This window comes from Rhynchophorus ferrugineus, unplaced genomic scaffold, assembly GCF_030347505.1.
Source record: "Rhynchophorus ferrugineus isolate W39M unplaced genomic scaffold, kcgeb_rfMv2 rfM5, whole genome shotgun sequence".
In the NCBI taxonomy this organism is placed as follows: Eukaryota; Metazoa; Arthropoda; class Insecta; order Coleoptera; family Curculionidae; genus Rhynchophorus; species Rhynchophorus ferrugineus.
Window position 1 is genome coordinate 9,627,723 of NW_027472584.1, and position 16,974 is coordinate 9,644,696.

A 16,974-nucleotide genomic window follows, 5' to 3' on the forward strand; every position below is an offset into this window, starting at 1 on the left:
ACAACATCATTATCAAATGGAACTCTTCATTCCTTGCCACTTGTTTCGCTGGCTGTATGTTTGTAGCGTTTTAGACGACAGACTGACATTTCTCCTCAGTACACGGTCGTTGATGTCCTGCATGCTGTCAAATCCAACATTGGTTCCAAACATGTCCTGGTGACCTCAGACAACGACATCTTTAAGAGGCATTTTTTTTCTCTACTTTTCTAAGTCTGATGATAAAAGTCTGATTAACGGAAGAAGAGATCTGGAGCACGAGTTGGTGATGGTATATATTAGAAGTGCAGAAAAGATAGAAATTATGAAAAGACAGCGGATGGCTGGAAGTACCGTCTACGCATTAGAGAAGCGGTGAGAAATCTTTGAGTTGAAGGTTCCACCCACTGGCCAGATTATAATATATATTTTATATTAATTGTTCTTCAAGTATTGCTCATCGCGTTACGTCCTTTGAGACCAATGAGGAGTAAGCTCTTTTTAGGATATGTTCATAAGATAGTGCTTCGAAGGCAAATATTTATACAAATGATAACTGAACAAAATAATAATGAAAATGGAAAATGGACCAGAATATCATTTACATATTATGTAACGTGTAGCTAAGACCTGTCCCATTATTTTTCTTTGAGCTGGTTCGTGTTCAAAACCAAGTTTTTTGGCTGGCCAAGACGTTTTTTACTAACTGTTTCATAATTTAAAATAAACAATGAAGAGAGTGTATATGTTTAAGCTAATTTATACCCAATAAAAATTGAAGACGATATATTTACCTGAAAATCAATTCACAGTCCCGGTATTTAAATCCCGGTAAAGTAAAAATAATGATAAAATTCTGTTATGACATCAGGAATGTGAAAGGACCGCAAGGGAAATGCGGAGATCATATAATAAGAGGAAATTAGAATAAGCAGATCGTATAAAATATTATATAATGGGCAAAGGGAAATGCAGGACTATTTGATTTAGACACACTGAAAATGTTTTCATCCTGCAATAAATTTACTTTATGCCTCATATCCAAAGAACTATTAATAGTTAATGATATACAGTAGTTATATACCAGTTTTATGATATTTAAAAAGTATCTACGAACGATCTGAGATTTATACACCATTATAAAAAGAGATAACGTGTTTTCCGTAGATGCGAAACTGTCTCGTAATAAGTGGCAACGCTGCGCCGACGGTGACATACGTAGTTTTGATCCACGCGTTACGACCATGACCATCTCAACGTTACACAATACCTAATTCTAGATTTCAGAGAGACAAGCAATCGTCATTTGGTATTTCGGATGTTTAAAATGCGCTTTTAAAATGTAATTTTTCGTAGGAGGGACTCTCTTGCAGTGACTAGAATATGTTTTTATTTTTCGAAAAATATGACGACGTATTCGTATAAATTCAGTAAGCCTGTTATATTTTTGGATTTTGATTCGTAGTTTATTCCGACAAATAATTCGTCTTAAGTTTTAATTATTTACGTTGTTTCTAGGGAAAAAATCGGGATTTTTTTGGTTCCAATATTTTCTGGAACTCTAATTATAGCGCGTTCGTTCTTTAAATGATTACCGTTAGCTTTTATGTAATATTAGATATCATGAACATATTAGGCATGGAACTAACAATCATAAGTGAAGTTTGTTATGTTGATACTGATGATTCATCGTAGAAACCTTTTGTCCACATATTATAGTGAATCAGCACGATGATTTGTCAGCTATGAAAGGGCAAAAATAAAACATGGAGTGTTTGAGTAATATATGCGAGTAAACAAAGCATATTACAAAAATAGATCGAGACATTAATATTTTCCTTATAATCACACGGGTATTTGGCAAAGCGTGTCTTTTATCTTCCTATAGTTGGACTCTAGGTTGTATGATGTAATGTGTTTTCCTTTGATTTCGCTTTAGACCATGTTTGTTTTTCAGCGAAATAATTTGCGTTTTATTTGTACACGCGATTTACTCGGACGGTATATGAAAATTTCCTATGTGCTGTTCCAAAAACTCAACATTGTTAGTGGAAGTATGATAAGTAATAATTTGATTGAACGGAAACTTTTTCTATTGAAATCAAAATCGATATCGGATCAATATTTTTTGGTTGTCATTTGTTTACTATTAATTATTTATTCATGTAATGCATCCTTGCGGTAAATCTCTCTAAGAATTGGACAATTTCATGAATTTACAGGTAAAGGATGAACAACGCACGCCTGATATTTTGCGTTCTCGGTAAATCTTTGTCATTGTCAACTATTAATGTCATTTACTAATAAAATACCAAACCGAATTGATTGTATAATAATAAATGATTATTATAACGTGACCTTTTGTGGTTGTTCGACTTTTGTCAGATCGGTAATTCTAGGTTTATACAAGGTTATGTCACCTCCTAAGCAATTTTTGGAATCAGCGAAACAATCGGAAGTTTGACTGACGACACAATGTCAGGTGAGTATCGTGGATGTGACAACAAATCCAATATATTATTGTCAAGTTTTCTTGTTAAATTTAGAAGATGTCTATTAGATTTAAATGATATCATTTATTAAACTATTAATGTTTTTTTAAATAAATCAGAATGTCGGAGAATGAAACTCGAATAATTATCAGCTACAACTGTACAGGTGCGTAAGTAGGATATCGGATATAGATTACAGAAAAATAAGATACTTATTGTTTAATACTAGATCTGGCAAAAATTTTAAATTAAAAAAAAATCTGAATGTCATGGTAGTTGAAAAAAGAGAGTATAATATAAATGATATTCATAGAGGAGTGAAACAGGGAGATGTACACTTTTGCTTAGGATACATAACAAATAAAATACATAAAATACGCTAAGATCAGGAGGTGGACTATTGTTGACGTATGCAGATGGCCTACTTATACTATCTAAAATTAAATATATACTGGAAGGATTAATATCAAAAAGACCAAAACTGGAACTGAAAATCTGCCAAGAAACCAAGAGTTAGAAGGTGTATAAAAACCATACATAAATAAGGAATATTGGTTAAAAAATTGTTGAAAATTAAACAACTATAAAAAACAATAATAGTAAAATAAATTGAAGAAAAAATTACAATACAAGAAAGGTACCATTCTAGGACCAACAAAAATATTAGAAAATGAGTTCAGAATAAAAATGAGCTATAAATAAAGTATCTAGCATCTAACATGTATTGAGAAGTTACAAAAAATATATTACAAATACAGTCACAGGATGGATGATAGCAGAGAAAGATAAAAGGAAACCAAATATGGTTTGTCGAACCATGATGTTTTGGAAGTAGCAATGGGAGAAGATTAAATAAGGAATAAAGTTAGCGATGGGAAAGTGTATAAAAATCAAAATAGATTGGAGACTGGTCCACTCATCAAATTGATGATATCCTTTCTAGGAAAGGATCTGGAATATTCAGATCCCGTTAGGTATTGGCATGTGGATTAATTTTAATGTTTTTTTTTGTAATTACGAAACATTAATTATTGACCATCGTTAGTCGTTAATGATTAGTTTCTTGTTTCTTTAACAGTATTTGATTTGCACATCAGAGAAAAATACTATGTTTTCTGGATTATTTAAGAATCTGTTTAATTATTTTTAACTACCTCAAATTATGCAGTCAATAATGCTTTTGACTTCTTTCTTACTATATTTTTTTCTCAAGTTCATATACCATGACTATGCTATTTTATCTTCTTTCTAACTCACACTCTGCATTAATTTACCTATAAAACGAATGATTTCATACTGAATTAATAATTCGTTTGATTTTTGTGGGTTTTGTAATTTTTGGTTTATACAAGGTCCTATCGTTTAGAGAGAAATTCTGGAATTAGTGAAATAATCGGAAGTTTGATGATACGAAATCAGGTGAGTTTGGTGGGTACGATAGCGGTACATCTATGAGATCGTAATTAAACGTCATTAAGCTCGATTGTATATCTTCGGTCATGTTGGATTAAATATAATTTTAAAAATACTTAGAGTGATGCATACTAAATTATGTAGAACTAAAGTAAACAATGATTAGACTCTAATATAATTTAAATCCGAATAAATCACTATTTGTTCATGCAAATCCCCTTCCTCTCTGGAAATGGAATACATAATGTATGGAAATCCAAAAGATTCTTTTTTTACTATGTGTTTTTGATGAATTCCAGTGTAAATGTTTATGTTTTTTTTTGATTAACTAATAAATATATTGTATTGATTTAATTTATATCTTTTATATTATTTTTTATTATATGTTCAACAAGAGTAAAAATGAGAAATATAAAGATTTTGAAACGTTATAGCACGTCTGAAAGGTTCTTCTCTGGATGTTATTGAATCTCAGTAGAACCCGTTAGTAAACTCGGGCCTCGGGGGCGTCACTACCCGTATCTGGAGAATCCAGACCCCGTGAGGAACTTATGCAATCTTTAGTTCGCGTTACGTAAACTTTCTTTTTAAACATATAATAAAAATTTTCTCTTTATCTATCCATTATGAAACTTTAGGACTTATTAAGTTTATTGGAATTAAGAAATTAACTTTGCATCTGAGAATATTAAAGCTAGGGAAACTACCTTCTTAACTAGATATTTCATTCTAGTACAATTAGGGTTCAAATGACTTAAGCAAAGAAAAACGAGGGGGCAAAAGCATCTACGTGCGAAGTAGGTTTACAAAACCACAGTCCTTCTTAGAAAAAACGTCCTGCTGCAAGTGAAATATGTCTAGACTACACGATAACCAGTAGTAATTCCATAGTGATCTCATCCTGGAAGATGTTACGTCATGACACCGACAACATCGAAGAGTTATTCGACGCATTCCCTCTTATAAAAATATGTTGAATTAGTTATAAAAATTATAACAATTGCTGATGACACATTCATTTTGTCTTATACTTGCCAATATCAATAATTTAGTTTCCAAAATAAAAATTGTTTTCATCCGTTAAATATCGAAAACAAAATATAAGTTCAGTTGTATAGGTTCCCTAGTAATTTTTCTTTAATCCTTTTAGTTTTAATTGTTTTTAATACAAATATTATGTTGATGTCTCTTTTATAATTATTGATATACTAGAAAGAAAAATCTGAATACATTGCGAGAAACAATTTAGAATAATTTTTGAAAAAGGGAAATGACAACTTGGTTTCGCTACCAAGAGTATCAGAGTTCGAATCTATCTTTAAGCGTGTACTTTTTTATTGTAGTTTTTTTATGAGCATATTCAAAGATTGAAGATAAAATATTGTCTTTTAAATATTACTATCTTTTTATGTTTTAAATTCATAGTTACAACAGACTTGTAAAGCAATTAAGTAGGACTACTGCTTAAATATGGTTTCGAACCTCAGTTTTAACAAATTATCCTCACAATAAAAAATATTAAATTAAACAATGAAAGAATTTTATAGCGGTTCTAAAAAAATACCATAGAGATAATGATATGAATTTCGAGAATCTATTACATGTAGTTTAGAGAATGTATTTTGGAGTTTTGCTTTCATTCAATAAAATTATTACTTTTTGATAAATGACATATTTGTTTCTGTAACTTTATATCAATTCCGTTTTATAGTATACATATATATTTTTATAAAATAAGGAGGATTGTTTTGGATAGGGAATAAAACAATAAAATTAAAAACGATGCAAATATTTATTTCAAATATAATTAGATACACGGTAATATGAAAATATATTGATATTTTCTGCAATATTGGGGATGAAATGGGCTGATCTAGTTATCGAAACATCTACATCGGAAATATACACAAAAGAAAAATTGCAAGAGGTAATGTGTTCAGCCGTCTTGGTTTATACAAAAATAATAATAATAATAATAATAATAATGAGATAATTTCAATATCCAGTATATACTGGAAGAGTAACAAAATTTATACATTTTATATATAAATAACTATAGGATAAATAATTACAAAAAATCACACATACTTATATCAGCTAGTTATCAAAGGTACGTTAATTCCCATGATGAAAATAGATCGGGTGAAAACTAAAGTGATGATATAAAACGTACACATACGCGGTCATAACATGATAGATAAGAAATAGAATTAAGTCATAACTACTTAAAAGCCATAATACATACATTATCTTTAAAGTAAGAAATCATTTTGTATAAAACTATAAAAAAAAACTATGATTATTATGTTCACAAATAAACGCATAATTTTTATGTATATGATATATCTGTATATATTTAAAATTAATTATGCGTTTTTTTGTTTGTATGTTCTTGAAAAAGTTACTAAAATGGGCAAAAGAAATCCGATAATAACACTGGCAAAAGAAAGTAACAAGCATCCCGCAAAGAAAGTTGTGCACAATTTGTCCACTCGAGTCTCTTATCTAAAAAATAAATACCTATCACTAGAATAAATAGCCCTATAAGGGCACAATCACAGAGCCTAATGGCGGCGAGCCTCATTTTCCTTCATCAAAGATTTGAGTTGTTCGACCTCCGTAGTTAATCGCACTATTTCTGAGTGAAATGGATGTTGTGTTTTGGGTTCTTGTGGATTCTGTGATCCCTGTTGTAGGGACTGTAATGTAGCAGCGGCTGCCTGGGTAGCGCTCCATTCGGCACCCAATGAAATGCCGGAGTCTCTTTCATCGGACGAACCTTCTCCATCCCATGGTGGACTAGCTCGAGCCGGCTCCTGTTTGATATTGTGAAGGGCCAATAGTGCTGTTGCAGCATCTTTATCTCCCAAGTGTGATTTGTGACGCAGTTTTAATGGTAAACTGTTGTTTGGTTCAGCTGGAATTGGTTGAACCGGAGGACCTTCATCTCCCGATGTGCTGGATAGTTCAAAAGGGGATGGGGAACTTCGTGGTCTTCTAGCAGATAAGTTTAATGCTCCAGGGGAAGGATGTCTGTAAGGTAGGGAAAACGACGGATGGTACTCTGGATGTTCTCTGAAGGCTGGTTCTAATGGAACAAGTGGTGGGGCGTGGGTAAGTGGTTGAGGAACCATCGGTTGATGTATAACAGCAGTGGGTACTGAGTTTTGAGTGGTAAACAATGCGGGTGATGGAACTGGGTGTGTGATTTTTTGGCGTTTGGTGAGGCTCAAGACTTGCTCATTGGATGGTAGACTGGCAAGGACCTTTTCCACGCACACCACGTTATCCACACGAATACCATACTCTTCACGAATCGCTTCCAGTTGGGCCTTCAGAATAGCATTTTCCTTAGTTAACTCAACAACTCTCTGTTCCAAAACCATATCGTTATAACGGCGTTTTTCACGTGACCGTTTGGCAGCCTCGTTATTCCTTCTTCGCCTGTCCCAGTAATTATCATCCTTCTTATTATCGGGGGTAAATTCGCGTTGTTTGCGTTGAGTGAACAAATCCTTATGCTTAACAGACGCAATAGGATAATGTTCAGGTCCTGGGGTGGTGGTAGTGGGTAACATCTCCCTGCTATGGCCGTTGGGTAAACCCGAATTCAACTGGGGCACCTCGCCGTTTACGGGGGATCCACTCTGTCCACGTCCTACGAATTCCGCAACCATTATATGTTGCTTTAACACATCTGAAACAAAAAAAGAACAAAAACATTAGTCTGAATGTCTCATTCGGTTTGTTTCTTGTTTGTAATATTGCTAAAAATTCTTTAGTGATGTAATCGTACAGGTCAATAAACATACGACCGGGCCTAGACCTCTAGAAACTTTTACTATTGCCACTCGATATTTTTCCGCTCGTTGGAACCAATTTATATTACTTCATTTAAGAGGGGAAATCCGTAATAGCTCGAAGTATTGTGGTTTTCAATATCGTAATTGCTCGTCATAGCTCTTATCTCATTAGACGATTCCAAACAAAATCGCAACGTGATTTCAAACACGTGGCCTCGCAGCAGCAATATCGTGGGCACGTTTCGACTTCTCCGGTACGGATTGGACAGATAGGAGGTCCACGTTACGCTGCCGTACGTCCGTCCCATGGGGACAATATCATCAAAATTGTCCCGTTATTTCGAAACGTTTCATAATACGCATTAGATTTCCGATATATAAAAATAGAATTCGTCGAATGTGACGCACCTAGTTGCTTTATTTTACTTTTTGGCTTAAAACAACCATGATTTTAGCGAAAAACATTTCAACAAAAAATCCACGCTCTTTAGGAATTAACGTTTCACGGAAAATTATGAGAGTCCGAATGACATGTCGTCGTTCGAATATAATCACCTATTTAAAATCACGGGCCAGCTAACAATCACCGTATTAGTAAGAGTTATACAGGCGTCCTCTCATTAGTATTATTTAATATCATTCTTAATAACGACGATTCTTTTTATCCCAAGAATTCGTGTAATAGAAACATTTTTATTAACTTAATTTTACTATTATTATCGCTACAATATAACCAGTAACTATTTTGTCGGATATTCCCTTTATTATTCTCGGATATATAGTTGTTTTACCCCGCCTTTTCGAATTCTACTGGAGGGAGTTACTTGAAATTTGACGTGAGCTTCTATGGTCTCCTATGGTATCAAAGTAAGACTATAAAAAAAAGTCTCGTTTGATACACTGAAACAGCTATATCTCCAAAAATAATTAATATTTTGGAAAATTCTTTTAAGAACATGTTCTTATAGGGATAAACTTTGAAAATATGAAAAAATAGTGTTTCTTAAATCTCTAGACTAGAATAACCCCTTAATAATAATAATAATAAATAAATTTTATACAAAGCATTCTTTTTAAATCAAATTATGTTCTTGAACAACAAAGAAAATATATAAGATAAATAACTCAAGAAAAACACAAAGATAACTAATGTTATTTCAGACAACTCATCGAAAGGCAAAAAAAAACAATGATCTTTATCATCGTAATTTTATCATTGTTTCATGAGCTAATGATAATAAATATTATTCGTCATTTCATGAATACACGTTACGTATGTTTGTTTTAAGAAACATTTTAAAAACGATGTTACATTACTATTTTGCAAAAAAAATGATGATAATAAAACACCTTGTATTTTAATTTTAGTTTGTTTAGTAATTCTATACGTGCTGAACATCTCAAAATCAGACGGGGAACCAGAATGATGATCCAAGTGTTCTATGGAGGTTGATTTTAACCATTGGATGGTAAACATTGTTTTGCTTATCAACCATGATTTAAGTGGAACTCGTTGGTTTATATATTAGCAAGGACCATTTCTACGTACTCCACGTTATCTAAACGACTTTAGTCATTGTTACAACAAACAATAATAATAAAACATTATATTTTAATTTTTTTTGGTTATATTGGATTATTTTTTTAAATATTTTAAAAATATCATAATTCTGTCATATCATATCTATGCTTTGAATTGTAATAGATTCCTTAAATCAATCAATAATTCTTAGTATATGATTGTAGTGAGTGAACTTGAGTAAATTCCAATTCGTCATATGTTGAGAATAATCCAGTTAGTGAGAGGGCGTTAAATTAGATAAGACCCGTACGGGTGTCGATGGATAAGTATTTTAGAGCGTTAATTAATTATAACTGGCAATGTCATAAGACTTGGCCTTCTAGGTCAGTCCTAATTTGGTATCTAACGGGAATTTACCGAAAAATAAGAACGTTACAATGAATATGAAAAAATGAGAGAGTGAGACAAGAAGTAAAAAAAAGAACGGTGCTCATCGGATGAGTTGAGAAAGCGCAATTTTCTAGGTCAGAACATATTGAATTGGCTAGGTAAATAATAGACAATAAAAAGAAGCGTGAATAATCAAATGGGTATTATCGTCAGATCGAGTTAAAAAAACACTCAAACGTAAAGTAGAAATGGTGTCAAAGCCTCGCTTATGTCATATCATAACGGCAATCAATACGAACTAGTCCCTGAAATTAAAACCACTAATAATTCAACGTTGATCGTAGTCCGCGCTAGATAGACTCCCACGCGTTATTCGTATTCTATTTTACAGTTTGGAAAAGCAAATATTGCCGCAAGACATACGGCTCTAATACCTGGATTTCAATATTACGCAATGTTTTCGATCCCGCCGAATGTTTGTGTGTATGTTCGCCATTGTTGCGCATTTCGAAAAAAAATATTTCAACAAACTGGATCAAGCACGTTGCCAGCTCGGCGTCGCCGTACCGGTATTTCCGATGAAATCTCCTTATGATTCATGAGTTTTTGCTGGAATTCGATTACAACGGAAATAAGATCTATTTCGGTAACATAACGCGAAACAGGTAGAAAAAGTATCAGTTATGAAAAAGATCAGGCGCGCGTAATGCATTTTAGATTGATTCACGATATCCTAGATCCGTATATTTTCAAATCTAGGCTAGTAGAGCACCGCGACTTACAATAGCAAAAACCGCAGTTACATATATCAGTTAGAAAATAATACGTTACATAATAATAACGTCGCGTTAAATTGCGCAACTAAATCATTCTTTGTTTACAATAAAAATAATTCAAATGACGTTTTGCGAGGACCAAAAACATCAATTTCTTCGAAAACGTCTATTTTTTTTTATTCTCTCGTTTTGCCCATACACCAACAACAAATTACGAAACAAGTTTAAAGTTTAATCTTCGGTTACTCCGATGATTTAATCCTGTTTGATATTACTCATTATCATTAACGGTATCACTGTATCGTGTTTTAGACAATGGATTATTATTAAAATTAATACTATCTATTGCATCATTGAAATAACATTGTTTCGAAATTATGTTTTCTTATATTTATACACCGGCAAAATAAACGAAAAAAAATTATTTAGAACAATCATTTAACTGTAAGTGCTCGATTATTAGAGCGTGATGTTTTTAAACAATAGAATCCGGCACTAAAAAAAATTGTCGCGAAATATTTTTTTCCCCGAAGCCTTTCGCGAAATAAAACAATAATCATTTAATGACACTCACCAATTGAATGATACTGTGTATTTGGGCGGGAAGTCCCGCTAGATGAACGTCCAGAAAAAGTCACGATGTCTCAATGTCCAAAAACAGAAAACAAAAACAATGGTTTTACGCGCTTAAATATTCTAACTGATCGCACAACAGGTACATCCACCAACTGACGCGTTCACGGCTAAACTGACTACTTACGTTCGCGTTTGTAAACCGAATGAGACGATATATTTCGCGGCTCAATGTAGTGGTACGGACGACGTTGCCAAATGTCGGCACAGTCAAGTAGTCAGGGTTTTATAGCGGTGGCGCGTGTTTATTGTTATGCGATGCACTTTAATGATTTGTTTGTCGAAAGCACGACGAAAACACAACCAGACAAAGGCGCTATTTGATTTGGATCAATTTTGATATGTCTGGATTTCGTTTTGATCGTTTTACACTACGCAATATGCGACGGAATGACTCGTATTATTACTTATGGGAATAAATACAACAAAATAACGACAAAATAAGCGATATCATTTTTGATTTATAATTTTGACGAATTCTACATTACATTTGTACCATTTAAATATTTTCAAGAAATTGGCTCAGTTTGGAAATATTTTTATTGTTATATTGGCCAAAAATAATAAACTTTTAATATTGATTTATTGAATATATATTGAATATATATATATATATATATATATATATATATATATATATATATATATATATGTGAGTTCGTGCGTGTATTCTTTTATCTTTCTGTATATTTAATCAAACTAAATCAGCAATTATGACTTACGGTCCGAATGACTAACGAAAGTAGATTACATTAAATTTAATTATTTGTTAATTTCTCCGATGTAGCAATAATTGAACAAAATTTTGAAAAAGTAAATAGGACGTAATAAAATATTTAATCAAACAAAGTTTCTTTCAAAATCCGTTCTATATCAATTATTTTAAATATTTATTCGTATATTATTTAAAGTTAAATATTAATTAAAACATGTGGAACTTTTTTGATGTTAATCCATGATAGTCAACGTAGGTAATGTCGACATAGCGTTTTTATGGATAATTTTTTTTTCCAAGCAATGTATTGGAAAAAAAATATCAAATTTTGCCAAAGTGGTTGGTTATTAACATATGATCATGGTGTATTCAGTTATGATACGATACAAAAAATTTCTCCTTTTCCATTGTTGAAGAAGTTGTTTACACTTACGAATGCTTTTAACTCATTCAGAATACAGAATTCTTAGTTTTTAATAATTTTATATGTTTTTCTCTAAATTCTCTAATAAGTTTGCTATGTTAGTTAGGACTTAATGTGATATTTAATGAAGTAATTCTACAAATTAATACTTGTAAAATTTTTTTGATATTAGTCTATATAGTCAAATAAAATATTTTGACGTATAATTATAAATACATTTCTATTATTCTTCTTTCACAATCAAACGATTTAAAATTCGATGATTATTTTAATTTGGTAGTTCTGTTACACTATATTGTGTGGCTTGATTTTATATATACACGTATTAAATTAATATATAAAAGGAAGCCTTTAATAGATTTGTGAATTATTTAGTTGTCTTACATTTTGATAGCGAACTTTTTGTTCTTGCTGGGGCATGGTTCTTAATTTATATTTGTGTTTGTCCATGAGGTAAAGATTGTGAAATTAGACAAGGGAAGTCATTTCAATCAAGTTAGTAATCAGGCTGGGTAGGACTGGATGTCTTCTGGAATCTCTAAATTAGGTAATATTGAGATTTTAAAAAATAAAAAAAAATTTTAACTATATTTTGTGTTTGATTGTTTCAATATAAATTTTCGAAAAAAAATCAGTCAGCAAAACTGTACATAATCTAGATCAGGAAATTTCTACCAGTCATAATATTTTCCTAATATTCTAAATTGGGAAAAATGTAACTATCTTAGTGTTATGTTATGACTGATAACCATTTAAATCATTTAAGAATTTGTTAATTGATATGTTTTGTATTTTATATTTTATTTGTGGTAGAAAATTAATGTTAATTTATGTTATTTTCTTAATTATTAATATTAATATTTTATTACATATATATAAGGATTTTAATCTGCTTTTTGTAACTTTATTTTTACTTAGAACAATATATTTTTTTATTCATTTGTTTAATATTTTGTAAAAGCATTAATAAAGCGTTTATTAACTAGTACGTGTTAAAATCCGCACCCTGTCTGTTAGAGGATGCCAGCTTTCTGACGTCGTTCATCCAATAGTCATTGAGTGAAAATGAATTTTTCATGAGACCTATATATTATGTATTTACGAATGACTGGTACAAACCAGCTATAAAAAATTTAAAGGCATACATTTTAAACTGTAGCTGAACGATTTAAAATTCGCTAGTACTTTCCTATGTGACAATTTTTGAACCTTTGCCAACACGAAACAATAATCTCTTAGCGACATAAAAACCATTGTTATATAAGTTTCTTTAGCTAAGAATAAAATTTATGTAGACATTGACCCACATATAGCGTTGCAACTTGTAATAATTTAACGACTAACCTATTAGGTAATTTTTTTTGTTATTGCGAGGAAATGCAACAGCACGAGGCTTGTGTCTAACAGCAATACTTTTTCGTAGTATTTACTGAACCATATCAAAACGCTCATTAGTTAGAAACAAAGAGTTTCGTAATATTTGGGAATTATCGACCGAATTGGCAACGCTGAGTCGGACGCGTGTTGATTCTCGCGATTTGACGAGGGAAATTGCACGGACAGAGGACAACACCCTCTGTGAGTCACCAATTGGACCAATGACAAGTCACCTTGTCCACGCTTTGTTATGTAAGGCCTTTGGGTCGCTCCGGATCTGTACAATTGTCTGATGATTCGAGCCTTGTCTCAATTTTATTACTAACGTTTTCCGTAAAAAGCGCAAATAAAAAGTAACTTTTGACGTGGATGAATATAGAGTAAGTAGCAGATCTCTTCGCTATACATATATCACCCTGACAACAAAAGTAGTTTATTTTAAGTATTGCAATTTCCAGGTCTGTATTAATTATTTTAAAACGCGCATAAAACACCTGACTTACAAACGCAAATGAATATTCCTAACACTAATAAATAGAACGTTACTTCTTATGAACTATGGATTCACTTGCTAGTCGACAGGTATCATAAGACTGAAGGTTAATAGCTCGAGGGCTGATAACCCTGCTCGATCTCTGGTCGATAACCTTGATTCGAACACTACGCAAAGGTCTAGACTGCTAAAAAGTCGTATGCGAATAACTTCTAATAATCGAAAGTAAATGGGAACAAAGATACTGTGTAATAAAAGTAATTCATCTACAAATTAATTTTTATCTTTTCAAAAATACATTTAGCAATCAATAACAACAACGAAAGTTTACATTTAAACGCGTTGTCGTTGACCTGCGTTTATCAATCTATAACATCTTTGTTTAAAAAATAATTGAAGAGAATGTTTATAAAATAGATCGTCTAATATTTGCGTCAGTATGAAATTTTGACATTGAGCGTGTTTGCAAAGCGGATGCAAACTTTGATTTCGACAATAACCTGTTCAAACTGATTGCTGACAAACTTTAAACAAAAAATGATAATAAAAAATATATAATAATATTTTTGTTAATAGATTATCGCTATTTAATAACATTTCCCATCTTTGTGTCCACTATAAGACACAGATTTGTGACAATCAGCTAGACCATATGATTCGATCAGAACGAGTGATAATCGAAAGGGGAAATGTCTGGTGAATATGGCGGATGTAGTATGCATTTCCGAAGCAACGCCTTGGAAAATACCAGGTTTGTTTTGCCAACGTTGTTGATGCATGATTATTGTGTATCAGTTTTGATACGATACAAAAAAATCCTTTTCTATTGTTGAAGCAACTTCAATACATTTAAAATCTAGTATTGTTACTTGTTAATAATTTCTAACGTTTCTAAAAATCTCTAATGAGCTTGCGATGTTAATTAGGACTTAATGTGAGCTTTAATTAAGAAATGCTTCAAATGATTCGTTTATAAACTATCTTTAGTTTCAATATTAAAATAATTGATTTTTAAAATATTCAAATCAATACCTGTCTGTTGGACATTTTTATCTAAAAAATAATAATGTTGATGCATGATCATAGTATATTCCAATTATGATGTTATATAAAAAATCCTTTTCTATTGGTAAAACTGTTAAAACATTTTCGACGCATTTAACTTACTGCATATTGTTACTTTTTAATAATTCATAATGTTTTTAAAAATCCTTAATGTGCTTGCGATGATATCAAAATAATTGATTTTAGAAACATCTAAATCAATATCTGTCTGTTGTTTCACAAAGATCCTTTTTTAAATAATGAAGTGGTAATAGAATAAAATAGTATAACTTGACATGGATTCAATAAATAAGTTGTTTATGTTTGTTCAACATTATAAGGAGTCATAGTGGACATATTTATCTAAAAAATAATAATGTTGATGCATGATCGTAGTATATTCAATTATGATGCGATAGAAAAAATCCTTTTCTATTGATGAAACAACTGTCCATACTTAAAAGCATTTTCGAGGCATTTAACATCCAGTATTGTTACTTTTTAATAATTCATTTTTTTTAAATGCCTAATGAGCTTGCGATGTTATTTAGGGCTTAATGTGAGGTTTAACAAAGCAATACTCCAAATGATTCGTCTCTAAACTTGTTTTTAATTTCAATGCTAAAGTATTGATTTTTAAAATATCTGAATCAATATCTGTCTGTTGTTTTAGAAAGACTCTTTTTTAAATAATAAAATAGTAAAAGAATGAAATAGTATAACTTGACATGACCAAAATATACGAATACCTAGGAATTATATTAACTGCTTAATATCAAATAGTAATAATTAAATAAATAGGTTATTTTTGTTCCTTTACCATTTTAAGCAAGTATAGGTTTGTCTAAAAAAAAATAATTAAAAAAAATGTGTGGCATAATACAATGTTAATGGAGAACATTGTATAAAGATACAGCAATAACTAGGTGGTAAGCATCGATAATATTGTCGTTATTGTAGATATTGTTGTCGTATATAATGATTTCATCATATTTTCTGTGTATAAAAGTAAAATAAAGTATTTTACGCTGTGTTTTTCAGGCTCAACCAGATAGACACAATTAGCTAATGAGCAGTATTACAAAAAAAATCAGAACAACAATACAAGTAGCATCATTTTTTTTCTGAATTAGCGACCTATTTAATACGTTTTTGGCCAAAGGCAATGTCTTTTTTCTAATTTTGGGTCTTTGCCCTATATTTCGTCCGGTATTTTTTTGGCCCCCTTCCCATATTTCAATCGTGCGCTTTTTAATAATTGCGCGACAATGTTTACAGTAAAATTAGAAACTATCAGTGAAAGAGTCGCGTTCTAGATTTTATACAATTTTGATAAATAAATCGGAAACGGTTTCGCAACATTTTAGCATCTCCGGCTGATCTTTTTCTTACGTCATTCCGAAGGAGCGGGGAAATAAAAAAATAAAGAGGAGAAGATAATAACGTTACGCTAAATTGTTTCGATGGAAACCCGACAACCATTTCGATAATTTAACAATAAACAAAAAATCATTGACCTAAGACTTCCGTTTTCACGGACGTTGACATTAAACTTTCTTCTGTGAAACTGGGACACGCATATCAATTTCGCACATGTTATGTTTATTACTCTGTTTGACTTAATTGTTTTTACGTTATACTTTTAAAACTATATATATATATATATATATATATATATATAGTATATATATGTATATATATATATATATATATATATATATATATATATATAGTATATATATATATATATATATATATATATATATATATATATATATAGTATATATATATATATATATATATATATATAGTATATATATATATATATATATATATATATATATATATATATAGTATATATATATATATATATATATATATATATATATATATTTATATATTTGTTGTTAATC

At 31.0% G+C, this 16,974-nt stretch overlaps 1 protein-coding gene across 2 annotated transcripts in view; it reads right to left on the reverse strand.

The window, feature by feature from the left end:
• Positions 1-5,657: 5,657 nt before the first annotated feature.
• The window catches only part of vri (nuclear factor interleukin-3-regulated vrille), a 39,393-nt gene continuing 28,076 nt past the window's right edge, over positions 5,658-16,974 (reverse strand). The window contains exons 1-2 of one of the 2 annotated variants that reach the window (XM_076405750.1): positions 10,950-11,323; positions 5,658-7,581 (exon numbers count right to left, since the gene is read on the reverse strand). In XM_076405750.1, the coding sequence (XP_076261865.1) occupies positions 6,449-7,561 (1,113 nt within the window). In that variant the 5' untranslated portion in view covers positions 7,562-7,581; positions 10,950-11,323 and the 3' untranslated portion in view covers positions 5,658-6,448. Of the gene's footprint in view, positions 7,582-10,949; positions 11,324-16,974 lie in introns of those variants that run through there. The other variant, XM_076405749.1, reaches the window with a different exon arrangement.